A 24,080-nucleotide genomic window follows, 5' to 3' on the forward strand; every position below is an offset into this window, starting at 1 on the left:
GGGAGGGGGAGGGGAGAGATACTGGATGAAGTAGAGGAGGAGGGAGAGTTTGGAGCAGGGAGGGAGGGAGAGCGAGGCACGCTGGGCTCTCCTTCTACGCATAAAACTCCTCCTGCTTGTCAGGCTTCTGGTACGTCACATTGGCTTGCTTGGGCTCCTCCAGCGTGTAACTGCCCTCGTCCTTCTTCTTCATCCGGTAGATGAGCAGCATGACCAGGAAGGCAGCAAAGAGGGCTCCCACCACACCACCCACGATCACCGCTGTAATACAGAGAAGTGGCACAGCCGTCAGTGCTGCGCCGCAGTCCCAGCCTGGCTTTCAGCACAAATAATTTGGGGGGGACCATTTTGGATTCCAGCTTGGTTTTGTTCTTTGCAAGTTTGTCCTATTTTTCTCCTGAAAACCCATCTTAGCAAAAGCAAATTGTGCACAGCTCTGCACTCTCCTGTCAAAGATATGAAGACCTCTGGGAACCCCCCCAGCACAGGCTCTGGAGCTATTTTGGCAGGTGACTGTGGGTTAACCCAGGCTCCACACTACCCCAATGCCCTGCCAAAGACCAACCCCTCTCCTGGGGCATGAACAGCCCAGCTGTCTGAGCAGCCCACAAACACACCAGCTCTTTACCCGCAAGCCCATGGCCTCCGGTCTCACCTATCAATACTTCTTTCCTCTCCAGGATGTTCTTCTGAGGGAGCTGAGCGGCTGAGTTACCGGAGTCTATCGTGTTGTCAATCAGCCCCGGCTCTGCGTTCTTGCCCAGCCCGGGTCCCGACGGCGGCGTCACCACAGCCATCACCTCGTTACTGAGCTCGGGACGAGTCGTTTCTTCCTCCTCCCGGATCTCAAAGTCCCCACTGGGGCCGCTGCTGACCGGGACCTCCAGCTCGTTGTCAGGGACTGTCATCACCTCCCCTGGCTCCATCTGGGAGAAAGGACAAGATGGAGCAGGGGACAAGGACCAAAGGGTGGTTCCTGCCTCCAGCAGCTCTGATGTGTCCAGAGGAAGGACATCACAGCACCGATGGCAGGGTGGCCCTCTCAGCAGGGAACATGGGGGATAACACTGGGGTGTCCCTTCCCTGTGTCACTGAAGTGGACAGTTATATTGCAGCAAGCAAAACAACCCCACATCTTGATGGTCACCAAAAGGCTGAGGCCACCGTGGCTGAGCTGGACCATTCTTGTCTGTCCCCATCCCAGGTGCCCACAAGATGCACAAACTCTCACCTGTTCCCTGTAGCTTCCCCTAAAGAGAGCCCCACAGCCCAGACCCTCATTTGAGCTCTCTGTCCCCAGTGCAGACCGATGGCTTGCTAAAACATCTCACAGATGCCTCCTTGCTAGACATGAAGTGATGCAACGGTGTGTGCTACAGCAACATAAGAAGTGTAAGGATCTCCCTTCAACCTGCTCTTATGGTTGCAGCCCTGCAGCACAGGGCAGGAGCAGGAAGATGGGTCCTTCTCACCCAGGCCATGGAGCCAGCCCAGCTCCCTGCCGTGGTCCCTGACCAAGCCTCCTTGGCAAGGAGGCAAACCCAGCCTGGATAGCAAACATGGGCTGGGCAGATGAACTGCTCCAACCCAACCCTGACCTATTCATTGCCTCCTGCACATCCCCACACCTGCAGCTCCCTCAGGGCCAAATCCCCCCTGACCTTCCTCCTTGTCCCAGCAGCCTGACCTGCTACGTGTCCACATGCTGAGCTGGACCACACTGAGCATCCCCCAGCAAAACCTCCCCAGGATCCCTCCTTCGCGGGGCAAACAGCTCCCTCCACGCCTGCCTCGGGACATTACAAATTGGGATGAGCGAAGAGCTCGATGGGCCCAAGCCGGGGAGGGCGAGTAAGAGCCCTCTCCATGTCAAGCTGCCCCCGGCATAAGTGCATGGCTCACTGCTTCCCACAAGCAGGCGTTTTTGTGACAGAGATTAATTGAAGGTCAGCGAAAGCCCAGAGCGCTATACATACATATACGGACACAGAAAAGAGGGACTAGTTCAGACAAATCACTCCACCTTTCAGTCAAAGCGGTTTTCAAAGGGCCCCTGGGGGGTTCTGAATGAGAGATGGATCAGCAGATTAAATCCCCTGCTCAGGACACCCGAGGGGCTGGAAATGCACCATCAAGCCTTAATTGCGGAGCATTTGGACCTCCCACTGAGGGGCTGCAAGTTGGGAAACGGTACAATGAGCCCAGACACCAAACCCAGAGGAAAGCTGCTCTTTCCCCATGGGGCGGTGGTACCCCCGGCCCTGCTCCCCTCCTGCCTGGGGAAACTGCTCCTGAGCAGCTGGGCACGGCAGAGCCAGGGGCACCGGGGACTCGTGGCATACCCCTGGGTGCCCCCCATCACCTCTCATGCCAGCCCCATCACCATGCGCTGCCTGTGCTACATCCCCCACCCTTTAATCTCCCCTCTCCAGCTCCCCAAATGTTCTACTCCCCACAGAGCTGGGAAGAGCCCAATCTGACTTGACTTCCCTCTGAGCAACTGGCTAAAGACGGATCAACCCCAAAGGCTTCCCATCACCATTGCTTGGCTTCAAACGTGGCCCACAAGCCCTTTAGCAGGTGAGAAGGGCTCCTGCCTCCTACCTGGGGGGCTTCTGTGGGTGGCAGCGTGGCAGGACTGGATGGCAAGGCAGTGCTTTTTTCTGTGAGGTCTGCAGTCCTGGAGGTGCTTGGTTTTGGCAGGGACCTGGGCTTGGCCGTGCTGGTGGGGACAAGCTGTGATGTGGCCACCTCTGTTGGTGTGCTGGTTTCGAGGATGGAGGTGGTGGGTGTCTCCAGGGTCGTGGCCCGGGTGGTAGCTGCCTTGGTGACAAGGGGGGGCAGGAACCTCCGGACGGTGGTGGGCTTAGCAGTGGCCATGGTGGTGCTGGTGGTGGTCATGGCCATGGTGGTGCTGGTGGTGGTGGTGGCCGTGGTGGTCGTGGTGGTAGTCGTGGTGGTAGGGGAGTCGCTGGCAGTGGTACTGGTGGTGGTTGCTTTCCAACTGGGGATCACTGGTGTCTCTGTCATCCTGGGGATATACAAGACGCTGGTTGTCTGCTCAGGGGTGGTGTCCTCAGCAGGGAATGGTTCAAAGGGGGTTGCCACAGGCTGCACTGAGGTGATAGGCAGCACGGCCGCCGTGGTGGGGAGCGTGATGGACGTGTCCGTGGTGAGGCTCACTGCTGTCTCGAGCCCCGATTCCTGCTCAAAATCTGAAAGAAGGGGAGAAGAGCGAAGGGTGAACCTGCTGCTGCCCCAGCATTTCCCAGGGCTGACATGCACCTGGCCTCACCCCAAAAAAACCTGAGATCATGGACTTGTTCCAGGCTAAGCAGAAACCAAGGGCTTCAAATTCCCATGCAGTGGCCAAAGCCCCTCACTGGGGTCAACGAAACCTCTATAACATGGCATGTGCTACTGTGCTGGGGAAGGGCTAATCCTGCCCCGTGGGGCCAGAGACTGAAATGGGAAATGGAGTCATTTGAGCTCAACCTTTGGGACAGTTCCCTTTGCTTTTGTCTAGGAGAAGGCAGCTCCAGAGAGGGATAAGGAGTGATCCCCTCTCTCACATCCCATGGCAAGCCCCTCTCCAGTCCCACCCAAACTCATAGCCAGGCTCCCCAGGGACCCTTCCCCAGAAACCCCGCAGCTACTTACACCCCGAGCCGGAGCCCGAGTAGACATCGTCCAGTTCATCATCCCCAAAGGGGTCATCATCCCCGGAGCCCTCCAGGTCCACGGGCCTCTCGTAGTTCTCGTTGCGCCAGCGCTGAGCCTGCAGCCAAGCAGGGAGAGACGCGTGAGCAGCTCCAGCCTGAGCAAATCAAGACCGGTGCCTGCACAGACACCCCAGAGAGCCCTCATGGGATGATGCACGGGTTAAACAGGCCAGGGAAAAGCAAGACCAAGGGAGCAGGAGTGCAGGCAGCGCTCCCTCCAGCTGAACCACCCAGAGTTGTGGGGTTTTTTTTTTCCTCAAAACAATTCGCTGCTGCAAATCTTTCAGACAAGCTGACATTTTGTGGAGAGCTCACATTGACTGCAATAACATTTCCCACAGAAACAAGCCCTCTGGAAAAAGGGGGAAAAAACCCCAACAACTGCTTTTGGAAACTGTTAGAAAAATTATCAGTTCGGTTCTTCAGTTCACTATTGTTTTGTTTTAGATGATTTTCATGTCATTCCTGGCACAGGTGTGACAGTTACACACACTATCAGCTGCCATAACCTGGAAAGTCTCAATATGAAACAATACCCGACTTCCAATATTCCACTGCTTTACAGTGCTGCTAAACTTGAAGGGCCCTTGCTAGTAGGGTTCTTAAATATCTTGTTTTGCAGATCAAAGTGTCTCCTGTTTGTGTTGCAAGGAAACGGTTTGACACTTCATTACAACCCAAACAAGGAGGCTTTGATCTGCAAGATAGCATCAGATGTTTCAAGATGTAACAAGCCAGGTTAGTGCTTAAATTTAAAATAAAGGGTTGAAGGGTCCCCTTCACCTATTAGAGCTTTTTACCTCTGACAACAGCTTCGAGTTTCTTTGTTTTCATTCCAGATTGGAACAAAAAAGAGTTTTGAAAAGTCAGAAGTTCCCATGACATAGAAATGTGGGACTTTTAACTCGAATTTTGTCCCCACACCTCTTCTCCTGGAGCCCATCAGAAGGCAAGGGAGAGAAAACCCAGCAGCCCTCAGCTGCAGCGAGATGCTTAGGGCTGGGAGGTAGGAGGACACTTCCCAGGGGCTGCAAGCCGATTGCTGCCATGGTGCCCAAGCCAAGGAGATAGCTGCTGCCCAAACCCTGCCTATATAGTCACTGGGTTGCTGCAGATGTACCACTTGTGTCATATGCCCATGGTGACAGCGTGAGCACATTCCTGGGGACATAAATCTCTCTGGAAGGTCAAGGGGATTTGATCTTTTAAGTGCCTGTCTCTCCTGAAAGTGCTGCTGAGCTTTTTGTGGCTGGATCTATTCCATGATCTCCAGCGACAGCAGCACTCTCCCCTATCACCACAGCCACTGCTTATATCCTGCCAGTCTCCAGCACGCCACACACTTTCCAAATCACTAGGAAGATTCAGACTTTGCCCCAAAGATAATGCACCATCCTGGAGTTTCAAATACATCATCACCAGCAGCTCACTGAAGAAGTCTGTTATCCACCAAAATTAATCCGCAGGGAACTGGGAAACGCGCAGCCCCTTGCTGAGCCGCAGAAGCCAAACCCTGCTGCAGCATTCAGTGCTCTGAATATGGGACTCAGCACTGATTAACCCTGCAGAGATGCTGGGAAGCCCAGCAATGGCCACGGTCCTGGGGAAACAGACTGGAGAGGACCAGGAGAGATGGGGTGGAGGCAGGAGGTAGCCAAGAGTGAGTGGGACACGTCCCTACAAGGCAGAAGGTTGCTTTCCCTCCTTGGAAATTGTATTGGGTTTGTGTGGCAAGGTTTTGGTAGCGGGGGGGGGGGGGGGCTACGGGAGTGGCTTCTGTGAGAAGCTACTAGAAGCATCCCCCATGTCCAACAGAGCCAGTGCCAGCCAGCTCCAAGTCGGACTCACCACTGGCCAAGGCCAAGGCCAAGCCCATCAGCGCCTCTGGGAGAACATATTTAAGAAGGGGGGGAAAAGCTGCACAACTGCAGCCGGAGAGAGAAGTGAGAATACATGAGAGAAACAACCCTGCAGACCCCCAGGTCAGTACAGAAGGAGGGGGAGGAGGTGCTCCAGGCGCCGGAGCAGAGATTCTCCTGCAGCCCGTGGGGAAGACCGTGGTGAAGCAGGCTGTCCCCCTGCAGCCCAGGGAGGTCCACGGTGGAGCGGATATCCACCTGCAGCCCAGGGAGGACCCCACGCCGGAGCAGGTGGGTTCCTGAAGTAGGCTGTGACCCTCTGGGAAGCCCTGGCAGGACCTGCAGATCCATGGAGAGAGAAGCCCACACTGGAGCAGGTTTTCTGGCAGGACTTGTGACCCCGCGGGGGACCCACACTGGAGCAGTCTGTGCCTGAAGGACTGCAGCTCGGGGAAGGGACTCACGCTGGAGCAGTTCGTGAAGAACTGCAGCCCATGGGAAGGACCCACGTTGGAGAAGTTCGTGAAGGACTGCAGCTTGTAGGAGGGAGCCCATGCCAGAGCAGGGGAAGAGTGAGGAGTCCTCCCCCTGAGGAGGAAGGAGCAGCAGAGACAGCATGTGATGAACTGACCCCAACTCCCATTCCCCATCCCCCTGTGCCACTGCGGGGGAGGAGGTAGAGAACTCAGGAGTAAAGTTAAGCCGGGGAAGAAGGGAGGTGTAGCAGGGAAGATGTTTTAAGATTTAGTTTTTATTTTCTCATTACCCTACTCTGATTTGATTGGTAACAAATTAAACTAATTTCCCCAAGTCGAGTCTGTTTTGCCTGTGATGGTAATTGGTGAATGATCTCTCCCTGCCCTTATATCAACCCATAAGCCTTTTGTTATATTTTCTCTCCCCTGTCCGGCTGAGGAGGGGAGTGATAGAGTGGCTTTGGTGGGCACCAATGGGTGACAAGTGAGATGCGCTCGGTGTTGCCAACTGATTTCAAATAATTCTTTGCTCTGATCTATGGAGGAACAGGCTTCAGCTCCTGGAGAGGAGATGGTAAAAAGTAGGGAAAAACTGATGCACCAAGGATCAGTGCAAGTGATTTTGCTAAATAGGTGATGTCTCACCTATAAACTGGTGTGCAACAACAAAATAAATAAAATACAATAACAAACAGATGCCTGGATAGGATTTGTTGTATACCAGGGGGAAGGCAGTGGATAGAAGTAAAAGACTCCTAGGAACCACTTTTGGTTTCACCATCCAAGTTTTCAATTACTCCCCAGTACTGACTACAAAACCCTTGGGGCAAAGTCCCTCCTGGGTGAGCAGGACAAAGCTATGGAGCTATGGAGCTCACTCACTGTGAAATGGCCCATCCAGGACTTCTCTGTCACTGTGACCAGTGCAGGGAAGTCAGGGACTAGGAGATCCTGGGGGACATGCAGGGGCTGGTTCAGTGTCTTCTGAAGGCTGATGGGGTGCATCACCCATAAGAGCCCATAAATTATGAGACAGGTCACCAAAACTGATGGGAGGGCAAGGAAAAATGGCAAGGTTTGAGGGGTGGGAGGAAGAAACATTTGGAGTTGCTCTTATTTGCCTTTTGATTTCTTTTTACACCAAAAAAAATTGAGGCTTACCAAGAAATGAGGAGACCACTGCGCAGGCACTCCCCAGACCACCCCTCACCCCTGCCAGCTATGTAGGGCGAGCTCCCTGAAGGCTGGATTCTCTCTGCGTGACCTGCAAAGCCTCGCCGTAATGGGAGCCACATGGCCCAGCTCCATTAAGCCCATTTCTCCCTTAAATTGGAACCAGATGAGGCAGCTCCAGCCACCGACTTCCCGGCTCCCCATGCTTGCACCAGGAAATGAAAACTGAAGCACATGGCCCCAGCGTGCCATGCCAGCCCCCATCCATCCATCCATCCCACAGGGTGGAGAGACTCAGCAGAACCAGTGCATGTCCTGGACCCGCTTTGCCGAGGAAAAGAGCCTGGAGTGATGCAGCGAGGGAAAATGGGTAGATGCTGGTGAGAATTGTCCAGCCCCAAAGCCAAAAGCAAACCTTCCCATAACACCCCTGTATTTTGCTCAGACAGCAACTCAGCCCAGCAGCCCCCTGCTCAGCACATGGCCAGGGAGGAGTCCGCAGGCACCAGTGCCCGGCTCCAGCATCCTCCCGGGGTCACCAACCGATGCTGTGCTCCAACCTGCGGCATGTGGCTCCCTGACATGATGCAGACTTTTGGAGCTGGGAGCTGTTCCTCTGGGTCTGTCTCCTCCCCAGAGCTGCACCCCCTGCACTGTGCAAACACCATCGCTCCCTCCAGGTTGTGGGAGCGGGATCTGTGCCAGACCCCCACAGGGATCCATCTCCCGGAGCCACTGACTGCAGCAGGAACAACTTCACAGCAATAAAACACCTCGCAGGGCCAAAACTCGCTCTCCGGAGACAACTCCCTTGATGTGAGAGACGTCTCTCCCACGCCTGCCCCTCACATGCCAGCCTGCAGGAAAGCAGATGTTCTCAGCCAGGTTTTGCCCTAAGTGGATTCCAGAGGATCGGCAGCGATCAGTGGAGTTTATACCAAGGAGGAACTACGGCAGCCCATGGCACAGGGCAGCCCGCCAGCAGCCCAGCTCCAGCTGCTGCCTGGCCAGCTCAGTGCATGTAATACCAGCTCCTGCATGACCAGGCAGCACGCTGCTGTTGCACTGCAATATTCATGAAGCTGAAGCGTTCCTGCTGCTCAGGGAAAGTGAAACAGGACCTAAAGTGGGTTGGCAGAGAGTTTCCCTTCTCTTTCTTGTCCACAGGGGTCTTTGGAGGCTGCTCCTGAGCCGCTCCTGCGTGCAGGGGGAGCTGGTGATACAAAACCACAGCGCGCAGCAACGGATGCTGGGCAACCCTTTGCTCCTCTCCAGCATCCTTCATCCTAGGATTGCATCTGCTCAGCATAAAACCCTAAATAACCACTCAGCCAGGACCAGGCATGGGGGCACCCCTTGACTGCAGCAAGCACAGCCCCAGCCCACCAAGCTTCACAAAGATTTATTGAGAAAGACTTGTGAAACATCTCCAGGTGTTCCTGGTGCAGAGGGGGGGTGTTTGGGACACGGCTGTTCCCAAAAAAGCCCCCATGTCACTCCCGAGGTACTGACGTAAACCTCCTCCCAGCCAGGCTGCCCCAGCTGCAGCCCTGATGGTATTAGGTCAGGCTCATGCAATAAATCTTGGGAACAGTCGGTGTTTATTTGGATTTACTGCTGCTTAGATCGTTAATGCTCTGCGTGCACCGAGCCCCGCAGTCGTGCACGGCCCCCTGCCTCCCCCCAGCAACGAGGGGGCTGCTCGTCCTTGCACGGCTGGGATGAAGGGGAGAGGAACAGTGATTTTGCCAGCCCGGGAAATCACAAATCACACAGGATGGCAGCTCCCACCTCCTGACCTGCGGCTGCCTCCCCATCCGTCACAGGCTCTGTTGCAGCAGAGACGCAGCTGGCTGGATTTGTCCCAAAAGAGAAACTTCATCCAGACTTTATCCCGAACCCAGCAGGTTCCACGTGGTCAGAGCAAGGTTGGAGGGAGCCCGCTTGCAGGACACCCTGGGCATGCTGGATCTGCCCCTTGCAGCCCCTGGGGATGGTGTGAGGGACTGTCCTGAGCCCGCTGCAGGAGGGACGGGGCTGCTGCCCCAGCAAGGATTGCTAGCCCCAACAAAGGGTTTTCCACAGCATGAATTTCGTGCCTGCCTAGGGCTGGGAGTCACGCAAGCCACATCCACACCCTTGATCAGTCTCCTCCCGTGGTTGGAATGGGGGAACAAGCTCGCAGGACTCCCAGGTCCTCTGTGCAGCCTTCTCCAAGTGTCCAACGCAAAGCTGGGCCAGGCGGGCAGAGGCTTCTCAGAGCAGGGAGGAAACCCCAGCGCGATGCTCGTCCTGGCCCCAGTGCCCCCTGCCCGACGGCAGCCCCTGCCCTGCCTGTGGCGGGATGCCGAGGGCCACAATTAGCTGGCTCAAGCCAAGGGACAGCAGCTCCCATCCATGCAATTACAACTTCCCAGTTAATGGCTCTTGGCAGGGGGTTTCGCTAACCAGCTCAGCACTGCTTCCCCGGCTGGGCTTCATTAGGGAAATTAAACCAGGGGTCAAGGCAAAGCTGCTGGAGGCACTGGGGCCCAAGACGCTGGCTGGGCCCAGGGGGTTGCATCGCCTTTGGTGATGTCCAAGTCTGGGGGCAGCAAAAAGGAACAGAAAGGTTTAAATGTGCACTGCGAGGTGCTGGTTCTCTGCCGGGCCATGCTCAGGACTGTCCTGCAGAAAGGGAACCACTCATGCCACGTCCCCGCGGCTCAGCCCATGAGCTGGTGACTGCCATACCAGCCATGGGAGCAGCCCAGGCCAGGATCCGGCTCTGGCATCATCCAGACCCCAATCCCCTGTCCTATTTCTACTCCTCCAATGTTCAAAAAGGTCATAGATCTGCTGCTATAAAAGCAAGCCCCAATGCAAAGCAGTCTCCATAGGGCAGGGCCAGAAAGTCAAATTTCAATAAACGTTCCTCCAGTGCTCTAAATTACCCAAAATAAGTGCCAGACCCAAAGGATTTGGATGTCAGCAGCTCTGGAGGTAACAAGGCCACTATATCAAGCTCTGATAAGAAAAAACATCTCCCACTGGATCCCAGAGGACCCTTTTGCTCTTGCAGCTGCCGCAGGGCTGAGCGAGATCGGCAGGCGATGGATGACCCCCCCACCCGGCTGCTCGCTGTCCCCTTCAATGCCTCTGCTCTGCAGCTTGGCTGGACCGGCCGGGAATGGCAGCCAAGCACCACAGCAGTGCAAATCACACCCAAATCCTGCACTAAGAGCCTTGGAAAGCGAGCGGGAGCTCAGGCCCTTTGGCCTGGCACGATGAGAGCTGAGCAGGAAGATTAGAGACGCTTCAGTCCCTTTCCATCATCTACACGCATCTAACACCCCCAGCACAGTGGATGCCCTTCCTTCCCTCTTCTCTCCCTTTATCAAGGTGGGTGACACCATTTTACAGGTCAAAAAATGTAAAGCTTAGGAAAGGGTCCCACTCTGCCCTCCCATAAGCAGCTATCTGTACACCAGAGGATTTGGGTAGTTAAAAGATGGGGAAACCAAGGCACAGAGGGGATCTGCTCACCACCTTCATGTACGGTACAAACATGCTCCTACAGACCCCTCTACATCTTTGTATATGTCCTGGGGGACCGGGACCAGCTGGTTTGGATCTTCCTAAATTCCCTGTACACCCATGCTTGCATGTCCCTCCTCCTCTAGGCAGGGAGGATTAGGGTGTTGTATTTTTTTAGGGTGTTCCCAGTCTGCGGCAGGGCTTTCACAGAGACTCTTAAAATTCCTGAAACATGCCCCGAACATTAAACCCCAAATATGCTGCTATTGCAAAAGTGATATTCACTGCTGAGTGTCTGGCTTTCACACCGGGAGGAAAGGACCCTTATAAATCAATCCAACTTTAACCACGGGGAGAGGCTGGTGAACCTCCCCGGGATGCTCTCAGGCCCTTCGCCGGTAGCCATCGGCACGGCAACGGTCGCCATGGAAACCGCCTCCTCCATGGCGACGCATCCATCGCTGGTGATGGGTGGTGTCCTCCAGCGCATCCACCCGTACTGGGTCTGGGGTCTGCTTCCCCGGGGGTGTTGCGGAGAAGGAGGAATTAAATGGCCTCGTGGGATGGGCTATGGGGTGGGAGAGGGGGAGCAGAGTCACCTCCGAAAACACGGAGGAGGTCCCGTGGGAGTGGTCCAGGTAGGGGGGAGAAATCCCGACTCGACTCCCAGCATCCGCTGTCTGCAGGACTTTGCAGAGGGTCAGAGCATCTCCCCACACGCCAGCAGCCCTGGCTGGGAGTTATCTGCCCCAGTCTGGGTGGTGGAAGTGATTGAAGGCTGTGGATGTTTCTAGCCCTCCTGGCTGTGGACAGAAGCTCAAGAGTTTTCCCTGAGGGAAATCAGAAAGGGAATAAAAAGAGCTGAAATCTGGTGGTTTCTAAGGCAGCCAGGACACAGGCTTGGTTCGTGCCTGGAGCTGAGGCTGACAGTGATGGGGGACAATGCTAGGTGGTAAAGTCCTTTCCCCAGCACGTGTGTAAGGCTCATTGGCAGCGTGCACAGAGAGCAGAGCTGAGCAACTCCAGAGGCAAAGTGAGCCCCAGGAAAGCATCGCAGCCTGAGGACCTCATGCATCTCCTCCCACCAGGTCCAGCCGCAGCCTCCAGCACCACATGTGGGGTTTGAGATGAGAAGGCTCCTGCTGCAGGGAGATATGCCATGGCAAGCTGGGGATGGAAGCAATTTTATCCCGTGATATGGATGTCCATGGCCATCCAGCAGCCTCCGGCACAACTCTGGGGCACAAGATGGGGCCAAGGCAGGGGAAAGGATGCATGCAGAGAGCATCAGCAGGGACACAGGGGACCAGCCTTCTCCACATCCCAACAGGTGGGCAGTTAAAGAGGAAAAGGAAAATTGAATCAGTGTGAAAGCAGCCTGGAGAATGGGACAGGATTGTGCACAAGGACCAACTTTCTGTCCCATCCCTCCCCATCCCTTGGTACCAGGCACAGGTTCTTGTCTCTGCATCCCATCCCCTGCCCATCCTGCTTGCAAAACAAACAGCAAAACCAGAAAGCCAAAGTCCCAAAGGTCTGTTTGCATTTCAACCCAGGGAGACAGCTTTGGGAACCCAACCCCCCTGCTCCCAGCAGCAGACCTGCAGCCCTGCATGCTGCAAGGGCAAGGGGAGAAGACAAGGTGGGCAGGAGACTGAGACTGGCCTTGCCAGGACGGAGCGTGCAAGAGTAACAGTGACCCAGTCTGTGTCCTCCGAGGGAGATGCTGAATCTGGCCGCGTTGGAAAGCTTGGAAGGACGCAGCCAGGGTCAGTAATCCATCAGGGGCTGAAAGCCGTTTTCTCCAGGAAAACACATTTAAACTGAGAACATATCGCAGGAAAAGTGTCGATTATTTCTATGATATTTTCCATGGGATATTTTCAATTAATCACCTCTTGAAAGCACTTTTCTGGTGTTTTATATAGAAAACCTTAATAACTCATCCCAACATGTGATTTAGTGATACTATAAACAGTTGAAATAATATTAACCCACACATAAAGTTGGAATGAAAACATTGTTTCTGAACCTTAAAGACTCCACAATTCTTTCCCCACTACAAAAAAAAATCACTGAATTTCCACTCTTCGATCCAAGGCTGTGAGTTAAAAATAAATCTGTTGGAAAGCTGCTCCAGACAGCATCTCAGTGTCGCTGGGACCTGCTGCTGCGGGAAAAGACCTCGATGTCCCAGCATGGTCAGCCCTGGCCAAGATTTTGCCCAAGGACTGATGCTAGAGACCACCAAAGCTGCTTGTGACGGAGATGTCCATGACAAAGCTGAGGAGGCTGGGCTAGAAGGCAGTGCCACGGCATGGCTGGAGTTTGGGGGTGCAGGATGCTGGTGGAAACCAGGGGGCTGATGCTCACAACCGGCAGAGATCCCACTCGCAAGACGTGGTGTAAGCTCGAGTGAGCAGCCGCCATTATTTTGTGTAACTTCACTCTTTCTCAGATTAATTAAGCCCCTGAATAACAGCTGCCTAAACCCCAGTGCATTTTGATTTAATAGGCCAGTTATTTTATGCAAGTAAAATAATCATTAACATTTACCGAGGAGCAGCAATTATTCTGGCTTTGTATTGATTCTCCGCTGCCAACGCAGGCAACGCTGCGAGGAGCCAGGCTGGGTGCAGGCACATCCCGAAACCTGCATTTGGACGCGTACGCTTGTGAGTGTTTAATCATCGCTCGGGGAATATAATGAACTGCCGGGTCCAGGTACCCTGGACTAGGCTCAGCTCTTCAAACAGCATCTCTTCCTCCTCCTCCTTGGGATCATCTGTCTCCACCGTCATTTTTTATCCCAGTTCTTCAATGGATTAGTGCCAGATCCTACCCCACTACACAATAAATATCCTCGAGCCAGAGCTGGCATGAAAAATAGCAAACCTCCCGATGTAAATTGTTGCTAACACCTCATCTCCCAGCACGCTCCGCTTTTTACCTCCAGGGAGATGGAGGAGAAAAAAAAAACAAACACACAAACAAAAGTCCCCACCTCCTGCTGCATGCAAAACCTCGGATGAAGAGGCACAAACGAGCCCAGCGAGCCTCTGCCATGCATCAGCTAGGATTGCATCAGGCAATTCAGGTGGTTTCTTGGGGTTCCCCTGGGGTGGCAGGTCCCCCCAAGCCCTAAGCACCCCCAGGGACCACCGTGTTTGGCTCCTGCTGCATCCGCAGCAGTTCTAAGTGCAGCCCTTCGCCCCACAGCTGTGGGTTTATCCAAAGCTGATGGAGCATTTGGCTGGAAATGATGCTATCAGCAGATGCAGGAGTGGGGCAGGAGGTTCCCCCAATCCTGGGTGAGCCAGCTTAGGGAAAAAGCCAAACTGAAGCTGGGCTCTACAGACCCACCTTGGTACCCAGGAGTGGGGAGGGTCCCGTGCTACAGCCCGGAGCACCATGATACCCGCTCACCGAAAAATCCCAAACCTACGGTGCTCTCCATCCTCCTACCGAGAACATCCTGCTAATCCAGGCAGGACAACGGAGACAACCTGCATGGGATGGAGCAAAACCAGCCGGGCTGGCAGACAGGGCTCAGGCAGCCGGGCTGCCTGCACCCCCAGCTCTGCCGCCTGCCCTCCTCCACCTCCCTGCTTCACCTGGCCAGGCCGATCGCTTTTCCACCCCGAAGGATTCACAGCGCACTCCAGACTCATTAATTCCCGTGGGACTGCACATTGCCATGGCGATGCAGGCAGCCCTGGGAAAATCCTGCCCTCCCCAGCACGCTGCCCGCAGACCCCAGACCACCACCCATGGATGCTCACGGTGGGTCTCAGCCCCCTGGCTCCATCCACCATTTCCTTCCTGGGACTCAGGACCCGCCGCCATCAGCAGGAACTCCCCCCCGTCATTACAGAATTGATTTAATTTGCTCTGCTCCATAATCCTATTGCAGCTTAACATGCAAAACTGTCTCGAGCTTTTCTCACCTTCCACAAAGGCACATTTCAGAGCTCGCTCCCCTCCCTGAGACTCATCTCTCCAAAGAGCTGCAAAATAGGACTTTATATATTTTTTTTCCTGCCCTTCCTCGAGTGCTTGGCACAGGGACTGCCGCTATGTCTGTTAAACACCTCCCTGATGGCCTCCCGGCAGCAGGACGTTGCTAATTGGCACTTTGGGATTCACACACTCCTGGTCTCACCTCCATCTCCTCCGCAGAGACCCAGCAGCACAGACGGGCCCCCAGGAGTGCTCGCCCTACCCAACCAGGGGGAAGACGGTCCTGTGCTCCGTATCCACGCCACGGAGATGGAGTTCAGCCAAGACAAACACCTTCGGTGTTGTCGAGGGGCAGGGAGCTGTGGATACAGTCACATGCCCGGGTGGCACGCATGGGGCACAAGTCATCACGTGCCTCAGTTTACCTGCCTGCAAAATAGGTGCAAATAATGCAGGGCAGGGGACGGGAACAGGCAGGGGCTCCTTTCCCATCCCCAGGGCTCTGGGAACCAGATCTCTGCAGAGAGGCATCCATGTCTCATACCCTGCTGACCCAGCAGCTCATGTTTCTCTGCTCCCCCACTCTCCCAGATGTAACTCTGGGCTGAAAGTCAGAGTTTCCCCAACAGCCAGACATAAAAAAGGGCGAGCAGCCTCCTGGGGGAGGCGGAGAGGCCAGAGGGAGAAGTAACCTCTGTGCCAGGATTATATCATGTCTGCTAGTGCCAGTGGGCAGCACACGGCAGGAAAGGGCATCATCAGCCCTTGCCTCAGTTTCCCCCTTCCCTGAGGACCGTGGGAAAAAGGCATGATGTCCTCTCCAACCAGGACTTGACCTCCTGATGTGGGATGACAGCAGGGACGAGCTGGAAGGCAGAGCTGGAGAGGGACAGGCGGACAGGTCTGCATGGTTTATTTTGCATCTTGCTTTAACCTTGCCAGAGCCCCAGTGCACGAGACAGCCTTGCTGTTAGAGCGGATATTTTTAAAAATCAAATTGAGACTTGAATGACGCCAGGGGCCACCGTCACGTTAAAGAGAGGTTAAAAACCATGTTACGCAGGTTGGAGTTTTTCAGCTGTGCAAACGTCGTGGTGGCCAGAACTGCTGGGAGCATCCCCTGGGCTGGGTCCCACGGGTGAGTGCTGGCCTTGGGCCAGATCCTGCAGCCGCTGCTGGGCAGAGGGTGAAGGGACTTTTCCTTATGGAGGGGGGGAAAAATCTCCATACAGATCCAAAGAGGTGGAGCTGGAGATGGCATGTGCAAGTTGGGAGGAAAACAAAGAGGTGCCTGCCTGTGGGGAGGGTGCTGGGGGGGGGAGCAGAGCCCTGCTCTCCACTCCTAAGGGGTGCAGAGCACCCACAAAGCCAGGGTGGGTGCTGCGCACTGGGACCATGACCGACGAGCTGGACAGCCAGGCTGGTGGCACGTGAAGGTCTCCAGCCTGGCAAGAGCCGTTCCTGTGAGCTGGATGTGCACTGGCTCTGATGGCATTTCTTCTCCCAAGCTCTTATTCATCCTTTTCTTTTTTCCTTTCTTCTTTTTTTTTATCTTCCCCCTTTATTTTTTTTCCTTTATTTTTAACTTTTTCCTTTTCCCCCTCAATTCCATGCTCCAGGACTCAGGGCATTGACTGAACCTCTTTGCGCTCCCCAGCAAAGAGATGGAGAGAAAAAGCTCATTTCCAGCCCCGTTTACTGCAAAGAGAAGACCAGAAATTTGCACCATAATGCCTCAAAACTAGAAGCAAAAAAAAACCCAAGCCAAAGCCTTAAGCCAGACCTAAGATGTGAGAAGAGCTCAACAGAAAGTTTTGCACACCCAAAGTTTTGTCTTTGAGCAAACAAACCTGACCCCGAGGAGCTGTGGAGGCATACGGGTGGGGAAGAATTGGGGTGCTGCACCTTGCCGGAAAGCAGCTTCTTCTCTCCTAATTGCTCTCCTAATTAGACCTGAGAGGCTTTTGGTGGGGACCTGAACTAATTATTCCTACTTAACATGACACCTTCATGCATCCTCCTGCCTGTTGCCCATCGAGGGTGGGTAAAAAAATAACTCCCTGGTTATTTTGTCCTCATAAGGGGTTTTCTCCAGTCTCAAGGACCAGATGATTCCTTTTGGTAGGTCACTAGAGGTTCAGCCCTTGCAAAGCCACCAGCAGCCCTGGCTGCAGCCGAGCGCAAGCCCTGTTGAGAGCTGGGTGGGTTTTGGTGACAGCTTGAGCTCCTCCGTGCATCCAAATCTCCCCAGCCAGATGGTTGGGCTGATTACATGCTTCCCAGGTCACCTGAGGGCAACACCAGCATTTCCACAGGCCCACCAGTTCCCGAGTGAGAAAATATTTACTCTTCCAGCTTCAGAGAGGGAAGGAGCTTTTTTTTTTCCCCTTTCCACCCTAATTGCTGCCAATGGGAGCCCATTCACTTCCCTTCTTTGTGGCCAGGGAAGGACGGACACCACAGCCAGAGGAAAGCCACAGCCGTGCACCTAATGCCCGCGAGCCCTGTGGAGCAATCGGGTCTCTCCAGGTTCAGTTTTTCTTTACAACCCCAGCAGCAGAAAAGGGACAGAAAAATAGGTGCTGGGATGGTTTGATGCACAGCACCTCAGACACTGGCGTCCTTGTTCTCTGCCGGCCACACTGCACGGCCGGAGCGGGGGAAACCTAATCCTGCTCCCTCCCCACTTGGATTTCCCAACTCTTCTGTGTTCAAGCACTGACGAGGCAGGCAGCAGCGCTAACAAAATATTATGTTGGCGCCAGCCCTTGAGACACAACGATTTAATGCCTGGTGCATTAAAAGCAAGGCAGGGATGGAGCAAGGTTTTGCATGGCCTGCGCTCCCGTCTCCTCCATTTATTGCAAGCCCCTAAGCCAGGACGGACTCCGGCAAGGGGGTTAATCCTCGTCGAGACCATACTGAGGACAAGACCCCAAAGCAAAATCCCAGAAGGGATGCAGGGATGAGTGCACGGAGTGACTGGGGTGCAAGGATAATGCTGGGGCCATCAGGTTCCCGGTGAGGTGCAGTGATTTCCTGGGACTGATGTGTCATTACCACTGGGGGAAGGCACCTGATTTCGGGGGTGTCGAGAGAGTTAATCAATCAGCACTTGAAAGATGTGCAAATGCAAGTGTTTTGCTTGCTTGCTTGACACTTAAATACCCCAATTTTTTTCACCTTAAAAATAGATCGACGGGTGATTAGATTCAGAGCAATCAGGTGTTAATGCTGCAAAGGGGGTGTGAAAACCCCAGGTCAAGCTTCTTGCAAACGGTGAGTGGTGGTTCCCAGCACACGTGGAAGCACTTCTCACTGCCTAGAGTAACCCAATTTCTGCTGTCTTGCCTCATCACTCAGCTCTCCAACAAGAATTAGAGCAGGGTGGGGAGTTCACACTGGACTCCCTGCCCTCCCTGCCATGCCCAAGAAGAAGAGATGATGCCACAAAGCAAAGGCTAGCAGCCAGCCTGGGGCCGCATCCTGGCTCTACCCAGCCCCTCTGAGCGAGACAGTGGTCATCCAGGTCACGAAATTCATTTCAGCTGCATTTTTCAGCTGCAAAATCAGCCTACCTCTCCCCAAAAGTGCTCAGGAGCAGGTCAACATTTCCCACCCCCAGCAGATCACCGCTGGAGCTCCTCGATTTAGGGAAAAAAAAGGGTATTTCCTCTTCCTAGTCCACGCACAAAGAGCCCTCAACCTATATTTATCTACCCTGAACTTTATCTGCTGCAGTTATTCATCTGGAAATGTAATCAATCTCCCTTCCGACGGCACCAGCCCCTTCGGCTCAGCGGCTGCACAGCCGCCCTCCCCTCTGCATCCAGAGGCGTTGATGTGTGATAAAGAAAAAGATAAAGAAAAATAAAAATGCAATTAAAAAAAAACAATTTTCCCCACACGGGGCAGCTCATGCATTTGTTAAAATTCTGCCTTTTTGGATGTCGTCCTGTTTTGTGCAAAGGGAGGAGAAACGGTCACAAGGGACCCACCGGCTGCAGGAGCACGGGGACAGGCCCCAGCACCAGGGTCAAACCAAACGTGGCCACCACTGGGACAGGGCACAGCAGGCGGGACACCAGGACCTATCTCCCAGTGGGTCCTGTCTGGAAGCACTTAGGCTCTGCACCGTGCCAATAAAGCTAAGGTTTCCAGATGAAAGAAAACATCTCGAATCTGCTGAAGATCAGAGCCTTGACCTGAGCGTTGCCCATCTCTGGTTACCGGTCCTTGCCCAGGAAATGCCGCCAGCCCCGCAGGGCTCAGCTTACCAAGAAAATAAAAGAGCTGGAGGCTTCAAGCCTTATAAATGAGCAAAGCTTCAGCCAGTGGACAAAATCACTCCACGCTCTTGCTGCCCCTGCACCGGGAATGGGGGATTTGAAGGCTTTTTGTATGCAGTGGGAAATGTTTCAAGGTATCCTGTCCGCATGCAATGGGTGTATGTGTGAAAGGGGGTTATGTTGCTGGAAGGAGTTGTTCAAATATTTATACAGCCTGAGCCTCCTTGTTTCCTGCCCCCAGATGAAGTCCTCTTAATGAAATGTAACTAAACAAGCCGCTTCCATTCTGCCTTTCCAACGATAATTACGGCTGATAAGTAAGCGGGATGGCAGCGTTTCAACACCCTGCCAGAGAGATGAAAACCAGCGTCCTTAAGGCAACATCTACCAGACAGTGTCATCCCCAAAGCTTTAAGAAGAGGGTTTGCATTTTGGTGGCGTGACCTCGCCAGGGATCCCACCATCCATCTGCCTGGCCAGGATGTTCATGGGGCTGGGATGGCATCATCGGTTCTGCAGAAAGAGCCTCTCTGCCGCTGGCCCAGGAGAGCCACCAGGTTAGCTCCGGCCCCTGATTGCTCTTTACATTCTTCTCTGCGTGGGATATTACCATCATCACAGCAGGTATTTAATTTTGTTGGGGAATAAGCAGCTGAAGTGAAGCAGCAGGACCATGTGCAGGGGCAGAGGCTGCACACGTTGGTACTGGTATTTGTCATTGTCTGGTGGGAAGTGCCCCTTAAAGAGCCTCTCCTGGGTACCTCCATCTCACCCATTGCAAAGCACTTGGTGATAGAAGGGGAAAAACACCCTCCTGTGCTTGACAGGGAGAGGGAAACTGGGGCAGAGCAAGGGAATGGACGACAGTGGCAAAGTCCAGCATCTTCTTAATAAATAAGGGGAGCCTCTGCTCTCCTCCACTTTCTCAAGCTGGCAGGGGTCGGATGGACACAGCAAGATACCCCAGTGTGTAGTGCTGCCAGTAGAAAGCAGGTTCAAGTCCTTGCTCCACCACGTTTCCATCACCCTTTGGTCAAATCCCTTTGCCTGCCTCCAGCACCACACATTTTGAAGACAGGTCACCTGGGCAGCAAGAAGGATTTCCACCCCTTCAAAACTTGCAAGAGCCCAGGGCAGCACTGTGCCATCAGCAGAGAAGACGGGCTGGGTGCTGGGTGCCGTGTCCCATGGGTGCTGAGTGCCATGCCCGCTGGGTGTATCAGCAAGAAAGACAGACACCCAACATCAATTCCCTTCTCCTTGGGAGAAGAAATGTTGTATTTCCCAAGGAGAGGAGATCTCCAGCAGCTGGAGGCAGCAGTCAGGGGTGCTGATGTCCACCATGGATGGATGAATCCTGGGAATGGCTGAAGGCAAATCCCTGGTGCCCACAGAGCTGAGCATCTCCAGCCTGGGCACCTCAAAGCATCCTGACAGCAGGATCAGAGTGAGGTTGCAATGACCCAGGGGACAACTATGTTTATATGTACTTACAACAGCCTGTGCCAGAGTGGGGAGAGATCCTGCAGCCCAGCTGGAGGGCTCTGCTTCACCCCTGAGGGGGATTAGCAGAGCAGGAGCAGTGCAATGGGACCACACTTCATCCCATGGACACGGCAGCATCCTGGTGTGACACACACCTCCCTGAGCAACATGCAGCTCAAAAGGGCGGCTGTAAGTTGTAGGGCCAGCCTGGCTCGCAGGGAGCACCCTCTCTGCCATTCAGATGGGGAAACTGAGTCACAAACAACTGGGCAGCATCTCCCCAAAAGCCTGTAAGAGCCTGGGAGAGGATCCAGGAGTCCTGGCCTCCATCTCACACAACCTCTCCTCAGGGGATGTGGAAAGCCAAAAATTGGGGTGTCAGGGCCATGACCTGATCCAGCATCTCTCCCAATGCACTGGCAGCATTATCTGGCCCAGCTGCAGCAATTGGGCTCCCCAGAAAGAAAAAAAAAAGGCGGGGGGGGAAACACCAGGAAAAAAAAAAAGATTTTCAGCTCACTAGTCTTTTTTTTTTTTTTTCCCCAGATCCAAAATTGATTAAAATAAACCCAGTGATCTGACTTAGCTGTTTCTATTTAGGACCTGAATAAGGACTTGCGAGCCCAAAAGCTTATCTGCTTTGGAGCTTTTTTCCCCCAACCGTATCGGTTGCTCTAATAAAAGATACAGCCTCTCCCTGCCAGCCTCCTCACACTCACATCCTTCAACTGTCATGCTTCCACCCGTACAACTACCACTACCATTGATTTCTTTGCTGGCTGGAGCGAGCAGTGAGGTCTCCAACTGCTATCGCTCGGCAGAGGAGCGACAAGGTTACAACTTGCCCAGCTGCTGCTTAGTCTGCAACAAAAATTTTAAAAAAGCAAGAATTTATGTTTAAAAATCTGCCTCATTCTCCCTATTTATTTTCATGGCTGGTGGTGATCTTCCCACCAAGTTCCCAGCCCAGCCCTCAACACAAATCCTGGGCGCCCACCCAGTGCCAGAAATGATGCTGGAAAAGCCATGGGAGATGGTTTGCATGCAAAGGAAGCAGCAAGGCTTGGGTGCAAGCAAGCTGGGAAAGCAAGGCTGTGCTGGGAAGCACGTGTGGATGCTCAGACTGGGGATGGGGGACTGGAACACTGGGATGCGGCACAGGTGATGGACAGGGGACTGCGGTCCCACAGACCGGCTCTCCCTGCATGCCCAGTCTCCAAATTCCTGGTTGAAATGGTGATGCTCCTGCAAATCAGGCTCCCAGGTCCTCCAAATCTGGGATATCGCCCTCCCACTGGGGACATCAGTGGCTGGTGCCCTTCCAGCCTTCCCCCATGCAAGGAGAGCGGCAGGACATGCACCTTGCTGCAAACCCATGGCAATACAACCCCAGCAGCTGGGCTTGCACAAACAGCAGATTTTGGCCCTGGCTGGGCAGCACCCTTACCCAACCCTGGCGATCGCTGGCTTGAAAGCAAACCCAAGCTCATCCCGTGCTCGCTTCCTCTGCCCCACGGGCAGTTCAGCGAGGGACAGGGTGAGGATTAAGGATGCGATAGCGGAGGGGATTACCCACAGCCCTCGCTGGGCACTCAGATCCCAGCAGATTGCCTGTGCTGTGGGGGCAGGGAAGCATAAAACCTCGTGCCTTTGCATTTGATAGATTTTTATGGTGTAATAAAATGGAGGATTTACCTGGGAAGGCTTAAATGCTAAAATTACACCAGGGAGGTGCGCATGCGGTAGCAGAAGCAAGCAATATCCATTGTAACACTGCGATGGGTGAGCAATCCTTGTCTGAGCAAAGGGGCACTTTTTCCCCAGGAATTTAAAACCTTCTGCCAGTCTCTGAGCAGCTCAGCAAGGCACCTCCACTCCCTTTTCACCCATGGGGAAACTGAGTCACAGAGCAAATCCCCGGCATGGCTGTAAGTCACCTCTCCATGAACTTCACCACAAACAACCTCAGAAATGAGTGGGAATCTCCCTTGCTCTTCTCTACATCCTCAAACATCAGCACCCCTGAGCACCCAAAAGAGCACCCCAACCTCTATGTTGCACCCAGCAGCCCAGAGCTTGTGCTCATCCCAGCTCTGCTTCTGCCTTTCCTCCTGCCCGCTTCCCAAAATGCACAAGGACTCATGTTTGTAGATAAAAAGCCCTATTTTTAGCACCTTGTATCATTAACCTCTGGGACTTACTGCTACACTTGGCATCCCCAGGGACAAGGTTTCAGAAGGGTGCATCAAACCCAGGGACGGGGAAGGCATGCTTACATCAGCCAGAATGAAAACCAGGTTATAAATTTGCACATTGCTGGTGTGGAGAAGAGGGTGTCCTCTATGCTTACCCCCAACTATCTGAAATAAAGTGGTTTACACATTCCAGGCTGCACTCAAAACGTGGATCCCAACCCGGGAGTGGGAACGCCAGCAAAGCGGCGATGGCTCCGCTGTCCCTGGCCCTGAAACCCCACCAGGACCGAGCTGAGCGTTAAGCTTGGCCCAACACGAAGGATTAATGTGGAGTTGCCTTTTGCAGCTGCTGCAGGCATGCTCCGGAGGATGCTACCTGTGCACGCTGCATAGAAATCCTGATTTCTGCCTTTTGCAGGTGACAAGGCTGTGTTTGCCCAGCTGGGCTCTGCCAAGCCCCGCTCCCTGCCTAAAGCTGTGCCCGGGGCTCATGGAAGTGGAGCAGCATGATGCCAGGCTGCTGTGGGGATGGGAGCAGGAGAAATAGTGTGGGTGACCCACTACCGAGGGGTGTTTCTTGGAAATCAGCACTGGCTGTGCAAATTGGAGCAATAGGGCTGGGAGTCCCCCACAACCTGGCTGCGTCTCTCCCGTCCCAGGTCTGGGTCGGCTCCGTGTCTCTGGTTCTCAATCCACTGAGCCAGCCCAGCTTTTAGCATCTCCAGCAATGAGTTTGCACAGCATCTCCACAGCCCCTTTATCCCAGCACATCCCGACCAACATGGGGTTCCTGTTGCCTGGCCCAAAGTTTTCCAGCTGTAGGACGTGTCTCTCACTACTTCTCCATGACCACAGTGGTGCCTGCCTGCTCCTGCCTGCCCCTGCCTGCCTTGTGCAGGGTGACGCAGGCAGGACTGCTCAGGCTGGGCACTTGCCATCCCTTGTCCCCACACAGGTAAGCAATTTTGGGGGTCTCTGCTGAAGAACGCCAACGCAGTGCATGGGAGTAAGAAGGTGCAATGGAAGGTGGGGGATTTCTCAGCTGCAGAAAGCACCGAGCATCCCCACTGCTTTCACACCCGATTTCGGGTGATGCTCCCCGTCCATAGGACATCCCAGTAAGCTGTGGGCAGTTGGTCTAAAAAAACCCTCCAGGAAAAGCCCCTGGCTGCCAGGAGTGAGGTGGGGCAGGGCTCTCAAGGCCAGGCTTTACCCAGAGAGGTCAAAAATGCCACGATCCCCTTCACTTGCACAGGACTGCTTCCCCCACCCCAAAAAAGATGCTCTTCAGCATTTGCATCCATCATCATCTGACCTCAGCCCAGCCTTGAGCTAGGCACATCCTGAGCAGGCAAAGTCTGCCATCCAGCCCCCCAGGGTGACCTGCCCACTGTCACCCAGGGGT

The 24,080-nt window shown here is 54.1% G+C and overlaps 1 protein-coding gene across 1 annotated transcript; it reads right to left on the bottom strand.

Annotated features, from left to right (window-relative positions):
- Window positions 1-17: 17 nt before the first annotated feature.
- On the bottom strand, window positions 18-7,062 carry SDC3 (syndecan 3). The gene is made up of 5 exons (XM_010576376.1): window positions 6,940-7,062; window positions 3,661-3,778; window positions 2,605-3,215; window positions 656-926; window positions 18-261 (listed from the first exon to the last, which is right to left on the bottom strand). The coding sequence occupies exons 1-5, from the start codon at window positions 7,060-7,062 to the stop codon at window positions 95-97; spliced, it is 1,290 nt and encodes a 429-aa protein (XP_010574678.1). The 3' UTR covers window positions 18-94.
- Between the last annotated feature and the right edge of the window lie 17,018 nt (window positions 7,063-24,080).

Source organism: Haliaeetus leucocephalus, unplaced genomic scaffold (genome assembly GCF_000737465.1).
Source record: "Haliaeetus leucocephalus isolate CR32 unplaced genomic scaffold, Haliaeetus_leucocephalus-4.0 Scaffold517, whole genome shotgun sequence".
Taxonomy (NCBI): Eukaryota; Metazoa; Chordata; class Aves; order Accipitriformes; family Accipitridae; genus Haliaeetus; species Haliaeetus leucocephalus.